The sequence below is a fragment of the Neovison vison genome, chromosome 11 (genome assembly GCF_020171115.1).
Source record: "Neovison vison isolate M4711 chromosome 11, ASM_NN_V1, whole genome shotgun sequence".
Taxonomy (NCBI): Eukaryota; Metazoa; Chordata; class Mammalia; order Carnivora; family Mustelidae; genus Neogale; species Neogale vison.
Window position 1 is genome coordinate 173,649,239 of NC_058101.1, and position 25,752 is coordinate 173,674,990.

The 25,752-nt window shown below is 42.7% G+C and overlaps 1 protein-coding gene across 11 annotated transcripts in view; it reads left to right on the forward strand.

The window, feature by feature from the left end:
* The window catches only part of SLC20A2 (solute carrier family 20 member 2), a 106,488-nt gene that overhangs the window by 77,548 nt on the left and 3,188 nt on the right, over positions 1-25,752 (forward strand). For all 11 annotated transcript variants that reach the window (XM_044225287.1, XM_044225291.1, XM_044225298.1 and 8 more), the window contains 4 exons: positions 3,475-3,678; positions 4,717-5,308; positions 14,371-14,556; positions 15,631-15,715. In XM_044225287.1, the coding sequence (XP_044081222.1) occupies positions 3,475-3,678; positions 4,717-5,308; positions 14,371-14,556; positions 15,631-15,715 (1,067 nt within the window). The remainder of the gene's footprint in view (positions 1-3,474; positions 3,679-4,716; positions 5,309-14,370; positions 14,557-15,630; positions 15,716-25,752) is intronic.

Genomic DNA, 25,752 nt, shown 5'->3' on the forward strand with positions numbered 1-25,752 from the left:
AAAGGCTTGTATACAGTCATTCTATCATAACAGGAAAAACTAGAAACAGCCCCAGTGTTCCTAAATAGGTGAAAGAATAACCAAAATTGTGGTCTGTTCATACAGTAGAAACCTCCTTAGCACTAAAGAGAATGAACTACCCACAGCATAATGAATTTCATACACATTGCTTTGAGTAGAAGAAGCCAGATACAAGAGTACATACTGTATGATTCTAGAGAAAATTAATCTTCAGTGATAGAAATCACTGGGTGCTGGAGGTGGTAGGGAGTTTACAGGAGACTGATAGCAAAAGGACACACGGGAGCATTCCAGGGTCATAGAAATGTTCTCTGTCCCAGCTGGGGGAGTGTTTATAGGGTGTACTCATTCATCATAGGTCATCTGCCTATACACTTAAAATGTATGTATTTTTTTATGTATAAATTACACCTCAACAAACGCTTTTTTTTTTTTAAAGAAGAATATGGGTCAGAAAGTTGCTTTTCTGTCACTAGCAACACAATTGCAAGCCGTGAGGCCACATGCTCTTATACGGCTCTCAAAAGAAAGGAAGTATTTACTTTTGGCCTCAGAGTGTGCCTTACAGTTGTGTTTCAGTGTGGACATACCAGAATTTGAAAACCCATCTTTCAAAGAAGAGCAAAACAAATGAGAAGACATACTATGTTCATGAATTGGAAGACCCCGTAAGAGTTAAGATGTCAGTTCTTGTTAAATTGCTCCCTAGATTTAATAAAATTTAAATTAAAATCCAGCAAGATATTCTGTAGATTTAGACAAGGTGCTTTTAAAATCTATATGGAAAGGTAAAGGAACTAGAATAGCCAAAAACAATTTTGAAAAAGAACACGTTGGAGGATTCATAGGATTCATATAAAGCAACCAGACTGTGTGGTATTAGTGAAAAAATAGATACCCCCGTTAACAGAACAGACTAAAGTCCAGAAATAGACCCACATAAATACAGCACATTGATTTTCAACAAAGTACAGAGGCACCTCAGTGGAGAAAGAGTCATCCTTCAACAAATGGTATTAGAACATTTGGACATCTGTATGCAGAAAAAGAACCTCGACTTAAACCTCACACCTGTAAAATAAATAAATAAATAACCAGTGTATCATAGATTTAAATGAAAATAGTGAGAAGACGTTTTAGGGAAAGAAATAAAATGCATAAAATTTGTCCATATTATTTTGAGCCATCCAGATCAGTGAGTAGTGATATCTTGTGATTTTAATTTGTACTTCCTTGAGGACTAACAGGACTTACTTGCCATTTATATAGCTTTACTGATGAAGTGTGTGTTCTTATTTTTTGCTCATTTTTAACTGCTGTTTTCAAAGATTTCTCTCTATGTTCTTTTTTTTTTTTTTTTAAGATTTTATTTATTTGTTTGACAGAGATCACAAGTAGGCAGAGGCAGGCAGAGAGAGAGGAAGGTAAGCAGGCTCCCTGCTTAGCAGAGAGCCCAATGCAGGGCTCCATCCCAGAACCCTGGGATCATGACCGGAGCTGAAGGCAGAGGCTTTAACCCACTTTAACCCACCCAGGCGCCCCCCTCTCTATGTTCTGAATACAAGCCCTTTGTCGGGATTTGCAAATAACTTCCTCCCAATCTGTAGCTTGTCTTTTCATTCTTTTAATAGTGTTTCTCAGTTTTTAATCTTCATAAAGTGTAGTTTACCAATTTCTTTTTTTTTTTCTAAGTTGTATTTTGGGTGTCACAATCTAAAAACCCTTTGTTTCATCCACTCACAGAAGTTTTTTCCCTTTTTAAAATTTTTATAAAAATCACAAATGTTGTGGTTTCATTTATACGACATTCTGAAAAAGGCAAAACTCTAGGGACATAGACAGTCAGTGGTTGCCAAGGAGCTGGGCAGGGGGTCTGACTACTTGGAGGAGCTTTGGGAGGTGATGGAATCTCTCTTGTGTCCTGCTTGTGGTGACGGTTACACGGATCCAGACAGGTCTTACAATCAGGAAGGACTCACATATACGCACATAAGCCTTACTGCATAAATTTAAAAACGAATACAAAAAAGATCCACATTAATTAATACATTCAACATCAGACTCAATAGTAAAGCCACGTCAGTAATGGGTTGATAAGTAGCTGCTGCTGCCTAAAATGAGCCACTTAAAACATGCCACTGGCCTGATTGAACCCCATACTTAAATGCTTTGACATTTAAAGGCTTTTCCTACTATCTGAACATTCTTGTCAAATAGACTATAAAATCTTCACTTTCCATCTTAAGGCTATTAATATAACAGCAGGAAACTGACATTCCTCCCCATTCTGGCTTCCCAGGAAATTTTTTTTTCTTTTTGGTCAGTGCCATCTTTTGTTATTTCAGTATATATTTCTTGTTTGGTTGTTTTAAGTACACACTAGTGATTAAGGACACGAACCATAGCCCTAAACTGCCTGCAATTTACCACCTGGGTGACTCTGCTCAAATGACCTAATCTCTGTACCTCAGTGTGCTCATTAATAAAAAGCAGAAAATAATGAAACCTGTCTCATGTAAGCGTTAACAATTTTGCTTAATTATTATTGTTATCATTACAAATATTACCTTCTCTCATTTTGATTATAAGCGCCTTGTGGTAGGAGATCTGTGTGTACCTTTCTTCATTCCCTGTAGTACAGAACAGAAGTGTCATTTTGGAAGATCTGTGTGTGTTTCTTCCGACTCTCTTAATAGAGAGAGGGGATGGAGATGCTGTAGGTGTATCCAGCAGAGGAACTGAAAATACTTGCATTTTAGTTTTGTAGGTAAGAGCTTAGAGATTTGCCCAGGAGAATTTACAAGCAGTGAGATCATTAAATCAGCCGCATCACTTATCAGATCTGATTAAAAAGAATGCTACAGAGCTTTCGAGCAGCTTTTTAAAAAATCCCTTCTCCTTTTTTTTGAAAGTAAAAGATTTTTAAAAGTAAGTAGGATCTCTCTGTTCCTTTTTGGAAGATGATTTACTTGTTTCCTAAGATTTGGTGACCTGAAGAAATTGGAGACCAATAATTTATTGAACAGAAGAAAACCAAACAAACTATAACTAATAGCTCTGAAGACAAAAAGGATAAACAAAAAGGAGTGATTTTGAGGTTAGTTTAAGATCACAGAGAACACAGAAGACCATTCCAGATGGTTGTAGGATTACAGAATGCTGGCCCCGGACAGGACCGTGGGGACCGAATCTAGCCATCTCTATTTGTTGGTTTTGGAGGAGAGAACTGAGGCCGGAGCCTCCCTCTTATACTCAGTAGCTAAATTTTCTGGCTCGGTTTTCCCAGATAATTGAACTCTCCACTTTATTTTTTTCTATCTAGCTGTAACTATATTTTTTCATTTCCCAAGTAAATAGTACTAAAGTATAAAGACAAATATTCATCTTTATATTCATTTTTTAATAACAAGAACTCTGTTTCAGCATTTTCAGTTATGGCTATATTTTCTTTAGGCAAATTACAAAAAGAAGCTGCTCTATCGCGAGTGTCTGATGAAAGCCTCGGGAAAATTCAGGAAGCAGAGTCCCCGGTATTTAAAGAGCTACCAGGTGCCAAGACCAATGATGACAGCACCGTCCCTCTCACGGGGCCAGCGGGGGAGCCGGCTGGGACCTCGGAAGGCACATCAGTGGGGAACCACCCCCGAGCCTCCTATGGTAAGATGTGTGCAGAGGATTTGGGTTTGCGTGGTGGCAGAGAGCAGTTCTGGGGGAGATATACAAGTGTTTTCATGCACACAAGTGTTCCCCAGTGTCATGGTTTGGGAGAACCCAGGTGCTAAGACTGTCTCAGGAGACCATGCAGTCAACAGAGCAGGCTCACTCTGGGCCTGTAATGTTCTTCCAAGAACTATTTCTAGTCTCATGAGGAGCCCACACATTGGCCGAGCCCAGCCTCCGTGCGGCTCGGCCAGCTGCACACACATCCTCTGTGGGGCAGTCACTTAGCTGCCGGAGATTGGCCCTTCCAGCTCACTAAGTGTGCCTTCCTCCCAGAAGACACAAGGAGAAAGCTGAAATTGGAACCAAGGACATCGTCCTACTGTAGAATCACAGAAACCTCAGAGAACATCGAGATTGTCCTGTGGCAGTGGGGTTCTTTTGTCTCCTAACATTTGCGGAGAATGATGGGTGAGCCCCAGCCTCTGCCAAGCCTGTCTGGGCAGCTCCCCACCTTCCTGCAAGGTGGTGCCCTGGCACCTGCTTTCGCTTCCTATAGGTGCGGCCTCAGACTTGGCCCAAAGAAAGCAAATGGGTTTTGTCCCACTGATCTGACAGATAAGTGCCTCTGACAGTCATGATTGGCCTTTAAGGAGCACCTAGAATTTCTCTCTCCCAGTGAACTTCCTCTATGAAGTTTCCCCAAGTTCCTTTAAGGATTATCCCTTTATTGGTTACTAGAAACAGGAAAGAGTGCCGTGGTAATTTCTAGAAGACATATTTTAGGAGAAAAATAGCATCACTTTCAAAGGCCATATTATTCATTCGTACATTTCCAACTTTCCTTTGCTATTTTAACTGTATTACACATTCTTTATAGTAATTTGGAAAAGAAAGCATGGGGGAAAAATTTGGAAAATCCCCCATAACCTTAATTTCCAGAAAGAACCACTGTGAGGAGTGAGGAATATTTCCTTTCAGAAACGATTTCTCTTCAGAAGGCTAGAAAGTGAGACTCTCGTTCACCCTTTTCAGGAAGGGCACTGTCCATGACCCATGGCTCCGCAAAATCACCCATCTCCAATGGCACCTTTGGCTTCGATGGCCACACGCGGAGCGACGGGCACGTGTACCACACGGTGCACAAGGACTCGGGGCTCTACAAGGACCTGCTTCACAGAATGCACGCAGACAGGGGCCCCGAGGAGAGGACCGCCCCGGAGAACAACTACAGGCTGCTGCGGCGCAACAACAGCTACACGTGCTACACGGCCGCCATCTGCGGGCTGCCCGTGCACGGCACCTTCCGAGCCGCCGACTCGTCCTCCGCGCCCGAGGACAGCGAGAAGCTGGTGGGCGACGCCGTGTCCTACTCCAAGAAGAGACTTCGCTACGACAGCTACTCTAGCTACTGCAACGCGGTCGCAGAAGCCGAGATCGAGGCCGATGAGGGGGGTGTGGAAATGAAGCTGGCTTCTGAGCTGACCGATCCCGACCAGCCCCGGGAGGACCCCGCGGAAGAGGAGAAGGAGGAGAAGGACACCGCCGAGGTCCACCTCCTGTTCCATTTCCTGCAGGTCCTCACTGCCTGTTTTGGATCCTTTGCTCACGGTGGCAATGATGTGAGGTAAGTATATGCGTTCCCTCGGCAGGTATGTGCTGAGGGCCTGCCTGCGGGCCAGGCACCGTGTGGACACCCGATAGGGATCCCTGTCACCGGGAGCAGACAGACAGGTAGCAGCTGTGGTGTGCTCACAGTGTAGACTCCAAGGGGAGAATCAGGTCTGCAGGGGAATGGCAGCGTCTTGGGGACTGTGGTGTTGGCGAGGCTACTCAAGTTAGGGCTCACGGGGTGAGCTCTGAAGGGGCTAAGGGAGCCAGCTGTGTGAGCAGCTGTGCAAGAGCAGCTCCAGGACAGCAGGTGCAAAAGGCCTGAGGCAGGAGCGCACCTAGGGTATTGTAGGAAGAGCAAGGAGGCCATGGAGGGAGAGAGTGTGGACCATCAGGTCAGGAGGTCATGGAGGCCTGGAATACGTAGAGTCTCTATTCTCTTCTTACGAGCTGGGAAGCCCTCGACAAGCCACGTGTTTGTTTGGGAGCCTCAGTGTCCCAATCTGTAAAATGGGAGGAAAACTAGTACCAGCCTCATGGGGTTTCTAGGAGGATTAAGTGAGACGCTATATTTAATGTGCTTAGGACGGTGCTTCTCACATAGTCAGTATCTATGTATTTTCTCCATTACTATTATTATCATCAAGCCTAATGTTTTTCTCCAAGTCAGGAAAACATGCTGTTGTTGTATTTCTTATTGCTCAGATTTATGGTCTTGATTCTACAGTTCTGGCTTTTCAGACACTGCCTAACCAGGTGCGGTTCAGGGTCTGTTCTTTTTAGAAGTCGTCCTCCCAGACAAGAGACCTGGTCATGTCGGGTTCCACCCACTGTTATGTAGGTGTTGCCGCGTCACTGTATTTCAGGCATCGTGTTCGGTTCTACTTACTTTTGGGACTACGCCCCCAGCACCACCCTACTTCCTCCTCCTCCAGATCAAAAATTCCTACTGAAGCCCTGGTACTGGCAAGGTGTTCTGAATTGGGTCCCTGTTCTTGGAGTTTAAATTCCAGCTGGGGAGGTCCCAGGCGGGACTGCTGCAGGGGACTGGCATCTCGAGCAGTGGCTTGCTGGGCAGGGCCTGGTTTTGAGGCTTCCGAGTGCGGACATGGTCAGGTAAAAGTGCAAGGTTCTGGAAGTGATGTGACAGTGAAGAGAAGCTTCTATTCCTTTAACCCGAGGCTATTAAGTTTACCCCAGGCTTCAGTGCTGAACCATTAGTAACTTATTCTTAATCCGTCTCCAAACGGTCCTTTGAGGTCATAGTGGTATCCTTCAAAGACGAAATCTGAAGCTCAGAAATACGACGTCTCTTGCCCAGGATCACACAGCCAATGAGAAGCAGACTCGACAGGCAGCTCTTCATGACCCTCAGCCTCCGCTCTGCCTGCACGGCACCCGGCGGGCTGAGGAGGGGAGGCTGGAGCTGCAGACAGCCCCTCGAAGGCCTGTGGGGGCTTCTGCACAGAGGAGCTCTGAGGCTGCCACTCCCTCCTCACAACAGACTGAAAAATCAACAACTCCTCTTGGAGCCGTGAGAGAGAGGAGGGCTGAGGGCAGACGGCTGGCCCCAAGACGAGTACGGGAGAGACAGACAAGCATGGGGGTCACAGGGGAGACACATGAGTGGAAAGCGTCGTGGGAATCAGTGCCGGGCCGGAGGGCCTGAACGGTAATGATGATTCCTAGAGGCTCGGTGGAGGCGAGTGTGGGAGGTAAAGACTCCAGGGAGAGCCCGTGGTAGGGCCCCCACCAGATTGTCCGTTTTGCCTCTGGGAGCTCTGCCAGCTCCTCACGGTGAAGATCAGAGGAAACAGTCCCCTCCTGCTTCCATGGCGGGGAAGAGGCAAAGTAACCATACTTGACAGACCCAGACCACTGTGTTCTTAGCAAGCTGCCCTCAGGGGAAACTAGTTAACCGGTGCCTAACCCGCTGAGGTACGATCATAGCCTAACCTGGAAGAAGAGAAACTAGACCATGAGAACCATGAGACAGAGCAAGTATCAGAACCAGACGTGGCAAGGCATGTTAGAATGGTCGGATTGGGAATTTAGAACAACTGTAATTAACATGCTAGGAATTCTAATGGATAAGGTAATTGTCATGCAAGACAGATGGGCGATGGAAGCAGAAACAATGGAGGCACTAACAGAGAACCAGAAGGAAATACTGGAGAGGACCCTGTAAGTGAAGAAGGCCTTTAGTGGGCTTACTAGTGCACTGGACACGGCTGAGGAAAGAATCTCTGAGCTTGAGGCTATGTCAAAAGGAATCCCCCAAACTAAAGAGAACAAAGACCGAAAAACCAGAATAGAATGTCCAAGGAGTGTGGGACAGTTACAGAGGTGTTAACATATGCATAATAGGATTACCAGGAGAAGACAGAGAGAAAGGGACAGATGAAATATTTGAAACAATAATTATGGAGACTTTCCATGAATCAATGGTAGACACCAACCCAGAGGTCCAAGTAGAATAAATGCCCCCAAGAAACTATATCTAGGTATATCATTCTCAAACTGTAGAAAATTAAAGAAAAATTCCTGGAAGAAGTCAGAAGAAAAAAACTTACCAGAGGAACAAAAATAAGAATCCATCTTCTCCTCAGAAACCATGCATTTGAGAGGGTAGTGAAATGTATTTAAAGCGTTGAGCGTGGAAAAAATCCACCAGCCTAGAATTATGTACCCTGGGAAATTATTCTTCAGAAGTAAAGAAGAAATAAAGACTTTCTCAGATGCACAAAAATTGAGGGAGTTTTTCCTAGATGAATACCTTGCCTTGTAAGAAATGTTAAGAGAAACTTTAGGGGCACCTGGGTGGCTCAGATGGTTGAGCGTCTGCCTTCGGCTCAGGTCATAATCCCAGGGTCCTGGGATCAAGTCCCACATTAGGCTCTCTGGCAGAGGACCTGCTTCTCCCTCTCCCTCTCCTGCTCCCCCTGCTTGTGCTCTCTCACACTCTCCGTCAAATAGATAAATAAAATCTTTAAAAAAAAAAAAAAAAAGAAGGAAACTCTTTAGAGAGAAGAAAAATAATATAGCTCAGAAACTCAGATCTACATCAAGAAAGGAAGAACATCAAACCTGGCGATTCGCAGACCTATACCCCTGGGACTGATAATACATTATATGTTAATTAAAAAAAATTTTTTAATATTAAAAAAAAGAAAGGAAGAACATCATGGAAGGATTAAGTAAAGGTAAAAAAAGTTATTTTTCTTATTCTTAAGTGATCTAAATGATAACAGTTTGTTCAAAATAATACTAACAGTGTATCAGTTATTCAGTTGTGTATGCTAGTATATACTATATGTACATATACAGTTACCTAAATATAGTTTAATATATAAACATATCTCAACAAATTAAAAAGAGTATAATAATACAATGTCTGCTGTCAGACCACAGTTGAACTATACACACACACACACACACATATCCCCGTACATACATACACACAGCTATATATATATATATGTATATGTATGTATGTATATATATAATTGACCTTTGAACAACATGGGTTTGGACTGTGCATCTACTTATATGCAGGTCCTTTTCAATAACTACAGTACTATAAATACATTTCTTTTCTTTATGATTTTCTTAACATTTTCTTTTCTCTAGCTTACTTTATTATAAAAATATAATATATAATACATATAATATGCAAAATATGTGTCAATAGGCTTCCAGTCTTACAGTTAGCACTACTAGTAGTAAAGTTTTTGTGGAGTCAGAAATTATACAGGCTCCTGGGTGGCTCAGTTGATTAAGTGTCTGCCTTTGGCTCAGGTCAGTGTCCCAAGGTCCTGGGATCGAGCCCCACATGAGGCTCCCTGCTCAACAGGGAGCCTGCTTCTCCTTTCTCGCTGCTGCTCCCCCTGCTTGTGTTCTTTTGCTCTCTCTGTCAAATAAATAAATAAAATCTTTAAAAGAGAGAGAGAAATTATACACAGAGTTTTTACTGTGTGGGTCTCAGCATCCCAGTCCCCACAGTGTGGAAGTCAACTAAGTATATATTTTATGTATTTTATATTTGATGTTTACATTTATATTATGTATTTTATATGTGTGTGTATATGTATATGTGTATTGATACATGTATGTATTATATATATTATGTGTGTATATATGTATATAATACATGTATGCCTGTATTAAATGAAATGAATGACAGCAGTGATATAGGGGATGGGAGGGAGAAATGAGGATTTTTTTTTTATTTTAAGGACCCATGCTGTCTGTGAATGGTATAGTCTTTTTTGAAAGCAGACATGGAGTAGCTATATAAGTATGTATTGCAAAGTCTAGGGCAACCACTAAAAACAGTTTAAAAAAAGTATAAACAATATGCTAAGAGAAGAAAGAAAATGACATCATATAAAATGCTCAATTAAAAGGCAAAAAAAGTGGAAGACAAAAACAAGAAAGAACAAGGCCAACAAATAGAAAAGAGTAACAAATATGGTAGATCTTAATCCTCCTAAATCAGTAATAACTTTGAATGTCAGTGGTCTAAATGCACCTGTTAAATGACAAAGACTGCTGGACTGGATCCGAAACCAAGACCCAAATGTATGTTGCCATAAGAAATCCACTTTAAGTAGAAAGACACATTCAGGTTAAAAGGGGAAAAATATACCATGCTAATACTAATAAAGGAAAACAGGAGTTGCTGTATTAATTTTAGATAGAACAGACACAGATTCAGTAAGCAGAAGATCAGTAAGGATATAGTTGAATCCCCTAAACCCATCAAATCTGCTGGATATAACTGACATCTGTGAACTAGTTCATCCAACAGTAGCAGAACTCACATCCTTTTCACATTCAATGAGATATGCTGTATTTTGAACCATAACACACACTTAAACACATTTGAAAAAATAAAGCTAATATAGTCTGCTCTCAGAACACAATGTTATTAACTAGAAATCCACAACAGAAAGAAAATTAGAAGATTCCAGAATACCAGGAGATTAAACAACACACTTCTTTTTTTTTTTAAGCTTTTATTTATTTATTCGAAAGATAGAGATCACAAGTAGGCAGAGAGGCAGGCAGAGAGAGAGCGAGACAGTCTCCCTGCCAAGCAGAGAGCCTGATGTGGGGCTTGATCCCAGTACCCTGAGATCATGACCTGAGCTGAAAGCAGAGGCTTTAACCCACTGAGCCACCCAGGCGCCACTAAACAACACACTTCTAAATAACGTATGGATCAAAGGAGAAATTTTTAAGTATTTTAAACTAAATTAAAATGAAAACACATCAAAATTAGTGGGATGCAGCAAAAGCAGTGCTAAGAAATTTATAGCACTGAATGTATATATTAGAAAAGAATAAATATATAAAATAGGTAATCTACATTTCCCCCCAAGGAAACTAGAAAAAGAGGAGAAAATTAAATCCAAAGTAAGCAGAGGAAATAATAAGAATTAGAAAAAAATCAGTGATATTGAAATCAGAAAATCAAAAGAGAAAGTTTTGAAACCAAAGGCTAATTCTATGAATAAATTAATAAAGTTGATAAGCCTCTAGCCAGGCTAACTAAGAAAAAGAGAGGATACAAATTACTAATATTGGAAATGAAAGAGTGGACTTCACTTTAGATCCTATAGACATTAAAAAGACAATACTCTGAACCACTCTGCTCATAAATTTGATGACCTAGATGAAAAAGACTGAATTCCTTGAATAACACAATTTGCCAGAACTCATGAAAGAAGAAATAGACTATCTGAATTGGTCTGTATCTATTTTAGAAATCAAACCATAATTAATAACCTTTCAAAACAGAAAGCACCATGCCCAGATGGGTTCCTTGGTGAATTCTGCCAAACATTTAAGGAAGAAACTATGCCAACTCTCTAGTCTCCTTCAGAGGATAGAAGTAGAGGAAATACTTCTCAACTTATTCTGTAAGGCCAGTATTACCTTATTACCAAAACCAGAGGAGGACATTGACATAAAAGAAAACTGCAGACCAGTATGTATCACAAACATGGATGTACAAATCCTCAACAAAATATTAGCAAATTGAATCCAGCGATGTATAAGAAGAATTAAAAACCATGACCAAAGGATGTTTATCCCAGGTATGCCAGGCTGGTTCAACATCCAAAAATCAGTTAATGTAATCTATCACATCAATAGGCTAAAAAAGGAAAAATTACATGATTGTATCAATAGTTGCAGAAAAATCTTAAAATTCACCTCTTTTTCATGATAAAAACTTTAAGTAAACTAGGAATAAAGGGGAACTTCTTCATTTCCTGAAATGAGTAAGCAGTTATAACAGGGTTGCTGGATATGATGTTAATATACAAGTCAATTGCTTTCCTACATACCAATAATGAACCGGTGGCATTTGAAATTCAAAACAGAATATTGTTTACATAATGAAACAGTTATAAATCTAACAAAATTTGTATAAGATTTACATGCAGAAAAGTATAAAACTGATTAATAAAATCAAAGAATTAAATGGAGGGATTTTCCATGTTCAAGGATAGGAAGACTCAATATTGTCAAGATGTCAGTTCTTCCCCCCTTAATTTATAAATTCATTACAATCACAGTCAAAATCCCAGCAGATTATCTTACGGATATCGACAAACAGATTGTAAAATTTGTCAGGAAAGGCAAAAGACCCTGAGTAGTCAGCACTGTATTGAAGGAGTAGGACAAAACTGAAGGACTGACACTACCCATCATCAAGACTTACTGTAATAAAGCTACAGTAATCAAGATGGTGTGGTACTTGGGGAAGAATAGATAAGTCAGTGAACCAGAATAGAGCTCAGAAATAGACCCCCTTGGGGGTGCCTAGGTGGCTCGATTTAAGTGTCTGCCTTGGGCTCAGGTCATAACCCCCTGGTCCTGGGATCAAGCCCTGCATCGGGCTCCATGCTCAGCGGGGAGCCTGCTTCTCCCTCTGCCTCTGCCCCCCATTCATGGGTGCACATGCTCTCTCTCTCTCAAATTAATAAACAAAATCTTTAAAGCAAAAAAGGAAATAGTGCCCTGTAAATACAATCAACTGATTTTTGACAGAGGAGCAAAGGAGATGCAATGGAGCGAAGAGAGTCTTCTCAGCAAACAGTGCTGGAGCAGCTAGACGTCCATGCACAAAAATGAATCTGGATGCAGACCTTACACCCTTCAGAAAAGGAACTCAAGATGGATCGTAAACCTAAATGTAAAGAGGGAAACTATTAAAACTCCCAGTAGGATGACACAGGACAAAACCTAGATGACCGTGGTTTTAGAAATGACTCTTTAGGATACAACACCAACAGCACAGTCCATAAAGGAAATACTAGGTAAACTGGGCTTTATTAAAATTAGAAACTTTTGCATGGTGGAGGACAGTGTCGAGAAAATGAGTAGAGAAGCCGGGAATGGGGGCACCTGTATGGCTCAGTTGGTTAGCTGTCTCCCTTCAGCTCAAGTCATGATCTCAGCGTCATGGGATTGAGCCCCATGTTGGGCTTCCTGCTCAGTGGGAGAGTCTGTTTCTCCCTCTGCCCCTGCTCTTCCCCACCCATCTGTTCTTTCTCTCTCAAATAAATTAAAAAAAATAAAGACGCCAGAAACAGAAAATACTTGCAAAAGACAAATCTGCTAAAAGAGTAATATACAAAGAACTCTTAAAACTCAGCAATAAGAAAACAAACAATCCAATTTAAAAAGGGGGCCAAACACCTTACCAGACACTTCACCAAAGAATGGGGCGCCTGGGTGGCTAAGTGTCCTACTCTTGGTCTTTGCTCAGGTCTTGATCTCAGGGTCATGAGCTCAAGCCTTGTACTGGTCTCCACTCTGGGCATGGAGCCTGCTTTAAAAACTAAACAAAACCAAACCTGTGGCATCCCCCAAAACAGGCCACATGTGCCTGCCAAGAATCTGAGTGACAGTAATGGTTCAGGGGAAAGGGGGTGAGGCCTGAGTCCTGCCTTCTGCTGGTGACGTAACGTTGGCATCCGTTTCCTCGTCAGTAAGAGGGGAGCAGCCATACCTAGCGGCAGGCTGGGTGTGAGAACTGAGGGTTAGAGACAGTGTTTGTGGTCTGTCGTGTGGGAGCGGACGTGGCTGCCCAAACTGGTAGCTCGTATTAGCAGCAAGGCTAGTCATGAAAATAGAAATAGAGAAAAAATAGAAGAGAAAAAAAGAACTGGGTTTTTGTGTCCACTTGTTGTGATAATTCAGTACTTCTTTTAAAAATTAATAAGTCACACACCCACTAAGGGAGGGGCTCCTGTTAAAAAAGAAAAATCACAGTGACATGTGTTAGCGAGGGTGTGCAGAAATGCGAGGCCTGGTGCGCTGTTGGCGGGCGCGTGAACGGGTGCAGCTGCTGTGGAAAACGGTCCGGAGGTTCCTCAAACTATGAAAAATAGCACCACCGTGTGACCCAGCAGTCCTCTTCCTTCTGCATTTGTGCCCGGAAGAGTTGCAGGCAGGGTCCTGCAGGGACATCTGTACACCCGTGTTCACCGAAGCGTGTTTTGCCGCAGCCAGGAGGTGGCAGCGATAGGCGAACGGATGAAGGTGTGGGCTGTCGTTGGAGAGCAGGGTGTACAGCCTGGAAGAGGAGGAAACTCCGACTCGTGCTCCCACGTGGATGAACCCTGAGGACGAGACACAGAGGGAAATAAGCCCGTCACATGAAGACAAATACTGAGTCATTCTCCTTCCGTGAAGTGCCTAGAGTAGTCCAGTCCGTGGAAACAGAGAGTAGGGCGGTGGTGAGCCGCGCCCGGTGGAGGGGGGTGGGATGGGGCAAAGGGACTTACTGTACCGTGGGTGTAAAGTTTCAGATTTGCAAGGTGAGAAAGTCCTAGAGCTCTGGTTCCCAACTGTGGAGCTGCTGAACACTACAGAGCCATACGCTTAGAAATGGCGAAAGTAGTCATTGATGGGGTTTTCACCACAATAAAACAAAGGAGTCATTTTGATTGTGTGGGCGATGCGCAAATACAGGCCGGTGCGCTTTCCTCAAGCCCGGGATGCACGGGACCGTGGGCTCATGCAGACCATGTCTGTGTCACTGTCTCTTTTCCCCCTTCCCAGTAACGCCATCGGTCCCCTGGTAGCCTTGTGGCTGATTTACGAGCAAGGCGCAGTCCTGCAAGAAGCAGCGACCCCCGTCTGGCTGCTATTTTATGGAGGAGTTGGAATCTGCACCGGCCTCTGGGTCTGGGGGAGAAGAGTGATCCAGACCATGGGGAAGGACCTCACTCCCATCACACCATCGAGGTAGGCCAAAGCGCGGGCCCAAGGGGCAGGGCTGTCCTCCCGGGCCTGCCGCAGAACCGGCTTGCAGTGTCTGAAGTCCTCCCGTGCTGCTCCTCTGCCCCCATGCCCTCTGCACAGCCTCGGGGGGCCGCTGGGGCCCAGTGGGCTCAACGCCCATCGTTGCTGTCCCTCGTGCGGCACACTTGGCCCATCTGCAGTGGCTTCGAGTGAGGGAGAGAAGCTGAGAGGCTGGGAGTGTAGGAGGAAGAGAAGCTGAACCAGAGCGGGAGGGAAGAGGAAAAGAAACCTGGGTCCAGGCCCCCTGGTGGTCTTACCCCTGGGGAGGCCCAGAGGGAAGCGGGGCCCAAGGGCATGCAAACCGCCGTAGGCCCAGGGTCTGCATTTCCCAAAAATTCTCCGCCACACCAGCCTCCCCTGCTGGATGGAAGCAGCTCTCCCCTGGCACCCTCGGAGGTTAGCTTACGCGTGCTTCCTGCAGCTGGGCAGGAGGGAGCCGTGACCCGCCATTTGCCTTCGGGTGGTCCTTCTGCTGTGTGTTCTGCACGCGTATTCCAGGTTAAGGACAAACCGACAGGAGAACTTGGAGGACGCAACTGGACGTGGAACCACCTATTGTAAAAAGTCTTCCCCCACCCCCACCCTTGAAACTCACTGTAATGATTCTTTTATAAGATTGGTTTGAAGAAAAACAAGCAGTCTGAGGGAAAAAATTCACTTTTTTGCAAGAAGTACACATTTTAAAAATGGGAGTAGTTTTTTTTCTCCGCCACTTTAGAAATGACTAATTTAGCATTTTTTTACACAGCAGGAATTTCTGACCCAGTTACGACAGTGTGTGCTTTTTGAAAACATATCGGAAAAAGGCTATTTAGGGCTGTCAACAGTATCACACACAGTCTTAGTGTGAATTGTTGTCATTATGCAGCAGTTTCTTTTCTGTTAATGTCATCTGCCCGGTCAGCAGCCCAACAATCGACCCAAAGAATGTTCTGGTGAGACTCTGGCACCCCTGGGGTGTCTGTGAGGCTGATACAAAGAGCGCCTGTGATGTGTATCTTGCCCTCCCCCCTGCAGCGGCTTCACCATCGAGCTGGCCTCCGCGTTCACCGTGGTGATTGCCTCCAACATCGGGCTTCCGGTCAGCACCACGCACTGCAAGGTGGGTCCCTCCATCAGGCTGCTGGGGCCCTTCCCTGGTCGCCGAGCGAATGGGAGAAAAGCTGGCAGCTCTTGGCATGTGCTTATTTTTGAAGACAGTCATCTTGAGGTTTGCGGGGTCTGCTAAGGTGTTGTTGGATGCGGGCCTTGGCTTATCCCACGCTGCCCCTCTCGACCCTCCAGGCGCGGCAGCGTGATGCCTTCTGTGGCACACACTTGGCTTTCTCAGCGTGTGCATGGCAAGAGCTCTCCCTCTTTCTATTTGTCCTGTTTCAAACTTCCATTTGTCCTGTTTCTCTCTCCTTTTTTTCCACAGTGTGTTTTGCATTGATGTCCTGTGTACGCTAACCATATTCATAGGCTCACACAGGGGCATGGCACCCAGGTCCAGCCAGCGCAGGGGACTGGGTGCTGACAGTGGGCGTAGACATTGAGACATCATCTCAATGGAAGTGGAAGACTCGATTGTTTGTTTCAGTGCTTTTTCCTTTTATGACTGGTCAAAGTGCCTCAGCTGCCAAGGAGGGGTAATGCTGAATTCCATCACTGCCAAATGCTCTAGAACTCGGGACTATGCAGGAGGGACTTGCTTACAAAGGGGGAGTTAGAGCTGCAAGGACCCTTAAAGGTCAAGGAAGAGGAAACGGTCTCCTTGAGTCCCCCAGGGAGGAGGCAGGACTAGAACCCAGGTCTGCCCTGTATGTGGAGAGTGTTAAAACGTACCCAGTGGGCCTCCTATACACAAAAATATTCACTGACTTCAACGAAGCAAAAGACACTTCCAGATTTTTCCTATGTTCATTTGTTCATGTCATTCAAGAAAAACATTTGTACCTGCCCTGTGTGAGGCGCCGTCTGTTGTGGGCAGCAGGGGTACCACAGTGACCGAGACAGAGACCGCCATCCATATTCACACACGGTTTAAAAACACCAACCGATGTGTCAATTATAAACAAATACCACTACATGTGAATGACTTTGCTTCAAATATTAAAACGTCAAGTGGCATTTATAGGAATATTTTAAGTGGGCCAGCTGACAAATTGGACCCTTCTGGCATGGAGAATCAGCCTCATGGGAAAGAAGCTTTTTGTTTCCTTGTTTGTTTGTTTTCTCCCTTTTTTGCCACAGTATATAGAAAACCCTCAGTTTCCACAAATTTTTATTGTAAAAATCACCGCCACTTACTGAGTGCTTGGGGAATGCCAAGAGCTGTGTTCAGGGCTTCATACATGCTCAGTAAATACATCACTGAACCCCACAGTAACCCTATGAAATTGGTAGTTATTCCTGATTTAAAAAGATGAGAGAACTGAGGCCTCCAGAGTAAGGTCACTCTCCCAAGGTCATACATTGAGCAAGTGCTAGAGCCAGGATTGAGACACCGACCTCATGCTCTATGCCTCCTGCTCATCACAGAGATCCTGGTGATGGTCACCAGCCACAGCTAAGACGGGGCAGGGGCTCTCTGGGGCAGCGTGTTAAGTGCCCTGTGCATGTGAGTCTATTTAATCCTCCCAGGCCCCTGTTGAGGTGAGTGCTAAGGGGACCTCAGCTTTAGCAATGAGGAAACTGAAGATAGAAGAGTTAAGCAACTCACCCGCGCTCACTCAACCAGGGAGGGGCCCAGCTGAGATCCCACAGCGGCAGGGCAGGCCCCATTCCCTCCCGCTCCCTGCCCGGCGCACAGGCCAAGTACAAAGCAGGGAGGCAGGAACGGTGTGCTGTGCCCCTGCCGGTCTATCACTGAGTCCAGTGATGTAAAAGTTACAAAAGGAGCACAGGTTCATTGGAGCATTTCAAATGACACAAAACTCCATGGACTGAAAAGTGATCCTCTTCCCCCTACTTCACCTCAGCTTCGGTTCATGAGCATGTGGGAGCAGAAAGGAAATGCCTCTTACTAAATATATTTTCCTCCCAAGGAGATAAGCTTTGAACTTTTCTGCAGGCATGGAGAGTCTTTGGGGCTGCTTTTAAATAAATGTTACTGTCTTTTTTTTTTTTTTTAAGATTTTATTTATTTATTTGACAGAGATCACAAGTAGGCAGAGAGGCAGGCAGAGAGAGAGGAGGAAGCAGGCTTCCTGCTGAGCAGAGAGCCTGATGCAGAGCTCGATCCCAGGATTCTGGGATCATGACCTGAGCCGAAGGCAGAGGCTTTAACCCACTGGGGTCACCCAGGCGCCCAAATGTTACTGTCTTCTTAGTGACTAACCCTGCACATAACCAGCCTAGTGAAGGCCGCCTCTTTCCCACTAGTTGAAAGATCTCTTGAAAAACCAAGTTGTTCCTGGCTGTTACCTAATGCTCTCAGCAGTCTAACCTATACGAATGTATGAAGTGTTGTAACTGACAATACTTCTTTTGCCCGTAACACTAAACTTTATAATACTACTTACAGAAACAGATGAAAAAGTATTAAGTGCCCATAAAAACCTACATTCATGTCATTTCTCCAATATTTATATTTCTACTCTAATGAGGAGGTGCTCCTAAGGGATTTATATCCAATTTGTATAGGACCTTAATGGATAAATGTGTTTGTTATCATTATCCTAAAATAGCCATACAAATCATGTGATGGGTTTTGCTTCTTTAGAGCTGATGGTAAGTTGAGTTAGGATAGCTCGCTGGAGACTTAATATAAGTCTCCTTAACACGAGACCACGTCGATGTCACCTATCAAATAGACGGGAGCCAGACCTCAACTTGGAATCTGGTCAGTCTGGCTAGTGTCACTATGGTGGACTGATGGACAAAGCACAGAGCTAGTTACTGCAGTAGCTTAAGTCAGGGTCCTGGCTCTCCAGTCCTCACCATGGAGCGCAAAGCCTGGGTGGTGAGGCACTGGGAAGAGCTTGCAGCTGCCCACCCCCCCCACGCAGAGCGCCAGCCCCCCACGTAGCAGGTGCACGCTGAAATAGGAGAGGTACAACGTGGTGTTAGGAACAAGGCCCCGTGTGGGTGACACCATGATTCTGGAAACATTCAAAGGTGCTGACATCCACATAAAGTCATAACTGAATGCCGTTGTGTTTTCAGGAATAATCACCCCACCTGTTCAATTTTTCCAGCTCTGCTTCCTGTCCGATCTGCTTGTTAGGCTTCTTGCTTAGAGCCACCTTCCACACAGGGGGGCAGAGTTAGGAACTTGGCAGGAGGGGATGGAAACTGTTGCTGAAAATAAGCTTTTGAATGTATCTGGGTACATTTTATTCATTCATGCGTTTTTCTAAATGTACATAGCTAATGGCATACTTTAAATCTTGTTGTACCCCATTTAAAACACTTATAAATCTCCATTAAGTGATCCAGATGTTAGCTGAATGTATAATTTAGAAAAGGATAATTAGAAAAATCATATTGTCCTGAATAGTATACCATATTAGTGTAATCTATATTTCAGAAGGCATAGGTAAGACAAGTTTTGTTTTCTATAAATCTTTTGGTGTTATACATTTTTATATTTTACATCCAAGTTCAGTTCATTAAACATTTTCCTGGGACACTACCTCTGGTTAAAGTTCAAAGCCTTAATTAAAAAAAATAGAGAGGACTCTTGAAAATAAAATTATCCACAGATGTAGGTTTCAGGAACTTGAATTGTGTTCCCCCTTCTGTGAGCCTTGGTCACTTTGGTCTCCAGCCATGGCTACAGCACACAACGGCCACTCTTGAGCACATCCCTGAGCTTTTTAACCATGATTCAGAGTGGTATTATCCCCAAACATCTTAATTCCACATGGGGGTGGTTTGGGATGACTTTTTTGTGAATTACCCACACTGTTCATCTATAGTGATGACATAAATGATTACTCAACCAGCCTTTGGATCTGGAAGCACTTTTAGGAAACACTACTGATTTTAAAATTTAGTATTATAATTTCTAATTTAATGTTCTAATTCTTGGTCTTTGGTTCCCCTGCTCCTCAATAATTCTTTTGCTCCCTACGATGGCCTTAATCTGGAAACCCATTTAGCTTACTAAGAGGGAGGTTACAACACAGCAATGAATAATACAAACAAAAGACAGAATCAGTAGTGAAAAGATAGCACTCTGAGTCCCTTGTGATCCAAAAACATAACAACTAAAAAGATAAGCACAAGCCACTAGAACTCAAAAATTAATATGTCTAAGTGTGAGACAGATGAAGAAGACAAAAAGTATTTAGGAATATAAAAGATTTGGGGTGTTTGGGTGGCTCTGTCGGTTAAGCACCTACCTTCACCTCAGGTCATGATCCCAGGATCCTGGAATCAAGTCCCACATTGGGTTCCCTGATCAGCAGGGAGCCTGCTTCTCCCTCGCCTGCCACTCGCCCTGCTTGTGCTCTCTCTTTCTGTTAAATAAATAAATAAATGTTTAATATATATATATATATATATATATATATATATGTATATATATGTATGTGTGTGTGTGTGTATGTATATATAAAAGACTTGAGGGACACCTGGGTGGCTCAGTCAGTTGAGCACCTGCCTCGATTTTGGCCCCAATAAATCTTGGGGTTGTGGGATCAAGACCCCCACGTGGGGCTCTGTGCTCAGCAGGGAGTCTGCTTGAGATTTGCTCTCTTTCCCTCTGCCCCTCCCCTCACTCACACGCACACACTCTCTTCTCTAAAATACATTTTTTGGGACGCCTGCGTGGCTCAGTCGGTTGAGCATCTGCCTTCAGCTCAGGTCATAAACTCAGGGTCCTGGGATCAAGCCCCATATCAGGCTCCCTGCTCATGGGGAGCCTGCTTCTTCCTCTCCCTCTGCCTGCAGCTCCCCTTGCTTATGATCTCTCTTTCTCTGTCAAATGAATAAATAACATCTTTTAAAATAAATAAATAAATTTTAAAAATGAATATAAAAGATTTGAATAATAGACTTAGAACGGTATAATAAATATATATCAAAGTTTTACCCTGCTGATGATATATGACTTTTTGTCAAGTATCATCAAGCATTTATCAAATTAACCATAAATTCAGAAGGCCATGATAAAAAGCACTTTAGAATTTATAAAGTAAGAACAGAAGTTGTGCTAAACACACTAATCACAATGAAATTAAAGTATAAATTGATTGTGTTTTGAAAAAGGGAAGTATCCCCTTGGGTGGTTTTAAATGCTCTTTTTAAGTAACAGTTCAGTCAGACAGTTTAGAAAGTACAATGATAGCTTTCTTTTAAAAAAAAAAAAAGTGTGTGTGTATGTGTGTGGATTTACATGGAAAAACCTTTGATGGCCAGTTATACTCAGTTGAAAAATCCTATCGTTAAATGGTTTAATTGAGCAAAGAGAAAATAAAAGAGCTGGACATTCAAATTAGGATTTTATGAAAGGTGCAGAACAATAAAAATTCTGAGCCAACTAAGAAAGGTATAATAATTATAAAAGCAAAATAAATTTAAAAATACTAAATGGGAGAGAGAGAGAAAAAAGTGGTTATTAATAGAATAATATCAAATCACATAAGGGAAAAAGGAAAAGGAATTAAGTTAGGAGAAAGACATAACAGATAGATAGAGAAGGGTGTTCTTAAGTTATACAAGAAATCACAAAGCTGTATGCTAAGGAATTTGTAAACATCTGTAAAATGAATTATTTTCTGCAAAAAGTATACATGACAAGTAAATATTGTCAAAGAAAGAGGAAAAAGTAGAAAATATGACCAGAGCCAGAGGAAGAATTTTTTTTAAGATTTTATTTATTTATTTGACAGATGGATCACAAGTAGGCAGAGAGGCAGGCAGAGAGAGAGGAAGAAGCAGGCTCCCTGCTGAGCAGAGAGCCCGATGCGGGACTTGATCCCAGGACTCTGAGATCATGACCTGACCTGGAGGCAGAAGCTTAACTCACTAAGCCACCCAGGTGCCTCCCAGAGGAAGAAATTAAGGACATTCTCCAAAAACAATTCTTTTCATCTGAAAAAACAAAAAGGAAGGGGCACAGCTGACTGCAGCTCTAGGTAGATTCATTAGATAACTTCTTCCATTTTATTTTTTAAAATTTATTTTTAAAAATTGTATTTATTTGAGAGCAAGCATGAGTTGGGGGGGGCGGGGAGCAGAGGGGGAGAGAGAAGCACACTTCCCACTGAGCAGAGGGCCCAATGCAGGGCTAGATCCCAGGACCCCAGGATTGCAGCTGGAGCCAAATGCAAACACTTAACTGACTGAGCCAGGTGCCCCAAAGATTGATTTATTCACTTGAGAGAGCGCGTGTGCACACACACGAGACAACAGAGGAGCAGAGGGAGAGAGAAAATCTCAAGTCGACTCCCCGCTCAAAGCAGAGCCCAACTCGGGGCTTGATCTCATGACCCCAAGATCATGACCTGAGTCAAAACCAAGAGTTGGACACTCAACCAACAGAGCCATCCAGGCGCCCCATAGCCTCTTCATTTTAAAAGAATACTTTTTGTGTTATGTAAATTTTCTAGTATAAAAAAAAAAAAAGAACAGGAAACTCTTCTTTTTGTTTTACAAAGTATATAGTATTCTGAATAAGCCTAGTACCAAAACCTGATTTTAAATGATATGTGAATATTTGTGTAAAATTTAAGGCGCTAATAAATGACATAAGTGATTTTAGAACATTTCAGCAGGATCAAATTAATTTTCCAGATTACTAGAAAACAGGCTCTGAACAGGGCAGGGTTTATCCACCTCCAGACTACACAGGGCTGGCCCTCATAAGCACTCAAAGACAGGTATTGAGTGAATCCCAAGAAGGGTGTTCTGACACCTTCAAAGTAATGCAGTTTATCAATCCATTAAAATACAACTTATGATCATCTACTGACATATATGCCAAAAAGACGTTTGATAAAATTTTCTAAAACACTGCTAGAATTCAGCAAAAATGACCAAGCACACCATAAAAATAAAGAACTCTACAGCTCATCTGTCAGCAGCAGCCAGTACAAAAATGTAATAAAAACAACAACACCTCCAGAATTGCAGCAAAAAGATCTTTCAGAATAATCCTAATAAATGTGAGTGTTGTATATGAAAAAGGCACATAACTTCACACAGACATGAAAGCAGATCTGCAGATGAGACAGTGTTATTGGATGGGAAAACTAAATTTTATAAAGATAAGAGTTCCCTCCAGGGTGCCTGGCTGGCTCAGTGGGTGGAGCATGTGACTTTTTATCTCCAGGTCATGAGTTCAAGCCCCACCTTGGGTGTAGAAATTACTTTTAAAAAAATCTTTTTAGGGGCGCCTGGGTGGCTCAGTGGGTTAAGCCGCTGCCTTCGGCTCAGGTCATGATCTCAGGGTCCTGGGATCGAGTCCCGCATCGGGCTCTCTGCTCAGCAGGGAGCCTGCTTCCCTCTCTCTCTCTCTGCCTGCCTCTCTGCCTACTTGTGATCTCTCTCTGTCCAATAAATAAATAAAATCTTTTAAAAAAAATAAAAATAAAAAATCTTTTTTAAAAAAGTATTATGTTCCCCACAAATACAAACCCAACTAAATTTTTCTTCTAACTTTACAAAAGACCAAAGTGAATTTGTTGCGTCAGGTTTGCAAGGATATAAAATAATCTAAAAAGAAAAGTAATGACGGACAGTCTTACGAGTGAGAGAGTTGAAAGTATACGGAGGTGAGGCAGCAGTGTGGGCGGGGACAGTTTCAGCTGGGGAAGATGACAAAGTTCTGGAGGTGGATGGTGCTGGTGCTTGCAAAACAATGTGACAATACTTTATGCCACTCAGTTGTACGCTTAAAAATAGCTAAAATGATCAATGTTATGTTATAGGTATTTTACCACAACAATGAAAAAAATCTGCTATTTCTATAAAAACAGTAGATAGGCCAGAGATAGAGCCTGCTATACAGGAGTGATATAGTTTGGTGATGTTGGGTAAGAGAGGTTGGATTGCTGGCTGTCAGTTGAAAAAAACAAAATTAGACACACAGCTCTCAAAAAATTAATCTGATGGCCTAACTAGCATTTTTAAAACATTTTAAAATTTAGAATAAAATAGAATCTTATTTTAGAAAATTTACAGTAAAATAGAACTGAATAGTTATCAAATATTCAAGGACAAATCATAGGAGAAGAGTACAGCATATTTTATTGTATGCAATTAGAAACTTGAAACAAAGCAAAGCAGTGAATCGAGAGAAATCTTTGCATTAAAGAAGAGTTAAGGAGCGCCTGGGTGACTCAGTGGGTTAAGCCTCTTCCTTCAGCTCAGGTCATGGTCTCAGAGTCCTGGGATGGAGCCCTGCACTGGGCTCTGCTCAGCAGGGAGCCTGCTTCCCACTCTCTCTCTCTGCCTACTTGTGATCTCTGTCTGTCAAATAAATAAATAAATCTAAAAAAAAAAAAGAAGAGTTACTATCTTTCAATAAAGACCACACATAAATAAATAAGAGCGCCTATTTAGATTCCAATTGTTCAGAATACATAGAGAGACAATTTTATATATAGTAAGTACTAGAAGGGGTACAATTGGATAAATAAATAAAAGTTTAGCCTTAGGAGTAAAGATATGCAAATTAAAGCAACAGTAGCACATATTTTTGTTGATTGCTTAGCAAAAAAGAACAACTTGCAGATGCCAAAATTCACGGATTATGGATGACCTTGTACATTTACAACTGTTAATAAAACTATTTGGCAGTCTGTATGAAGACCCTGTTCTTCCTCCTTGCAGCATTCCATCTGATACATGGTAGGGAGTTGGTAAAATACCATTTTGCAACCATTGTTGGTAAATTACCATTTTGTAACCATTGTAGTGAAGACAGGATTGGGGAGTCTTTAGCGGAAGGGGAGAGGGAAGTTGATAAGGAGATGAATATTTTAATAGTCTGAAAGTGTTTTTTCATGGATTGTGGCAAAAGGTTCAGAACTGGTGAATTTGGGTAAAGGGTGTGTGGAGTTCTTGCAACTTTTCTCTAAGTTTCAAATTATTTCAAGATGTTTTTTAAATACTCCCTTTAAATTGTTGAATCACTATTGTACATCTGAAATTAATATAAACCTGTATGTTAACTGTACTGGAATTAAAAACAAAACTAAATAAATGCCTCCTTTAATAATCCATTTCAGGGAATATTTTTTTTAAAGCCCAAATATAAGCTATATGAATGAATACACTAATCACGGAACTGTTTTGTTTTTTTTTAAGATTTTAATTTATTTGTCAGAGTGAGCGAGAGTGTGCACGTGCACAAGCGGGAGGGAAGGGCAGAGGGAGAAGCAGGGAGCCTGATGCAGGACTCAGTCCCAGGACCCTGGGATCATGACCTCAGCCAAAGGCAAACATTTAACTGACTGAGCCACCCAGGTGCCCTGGAACTATTTCTTTTTTTTTTTTTTTTAAGATTTTATTTATTTATTTGTCAGAGAGAGAGGGAGAGAGAGAGAGCACAGGCAGACCGAGAGGTAGAGGGAGAAGCAGCCTCCCTGCCGAGCAAGGAGCCCGATGTGGGACTCGATCCCAGGACACTGGGATTATGACTGAGCCGAAGGCAGCTGCTTAACCAACTGAGCCACCCAGGCGTCCCTGGAACTATTTCTAATAGGGAAAAATTGGAAACAAACTGGAAGTGGTTAAATTAAAGTGCATCCATCTAAAGGGTGTGTGCCATCTCTCACGATCATAAAGCGTGTGAGCACTATGGGGAGATGCCTATAATAGAATGTTAGTTTTTTTAAAGAAAGGAAATAATGTGCCCTATTAGTTACAAATAAAAGTACATTGATAAAAACAAGAAAGGAATATATAAATAGGACAGTAGTGGAGGTCTGGGAAATTGCCCATCCCTCCTAGTACATAAACTTGCTATAGTAATATTCTAACTTCATGCTTTAAAAAAAAAAAAAAAAAAAGATGTATTAGAGAGAGCACAAGTGGAGGGAGTGTGGAGGGGAGGGGCAGAGGGAGAGGGAGAAGCAGACTCCCCACTGAGCAGGGAGTCTGAAGTGGGCTCGATCCCAGGACCCTGGGATCATGGCCTGAGCTGAAGGTAGACACTTAACCAACTAAGCTACCTGGGCTCCCCTACCTTTATGCTTTTTCAAAAAA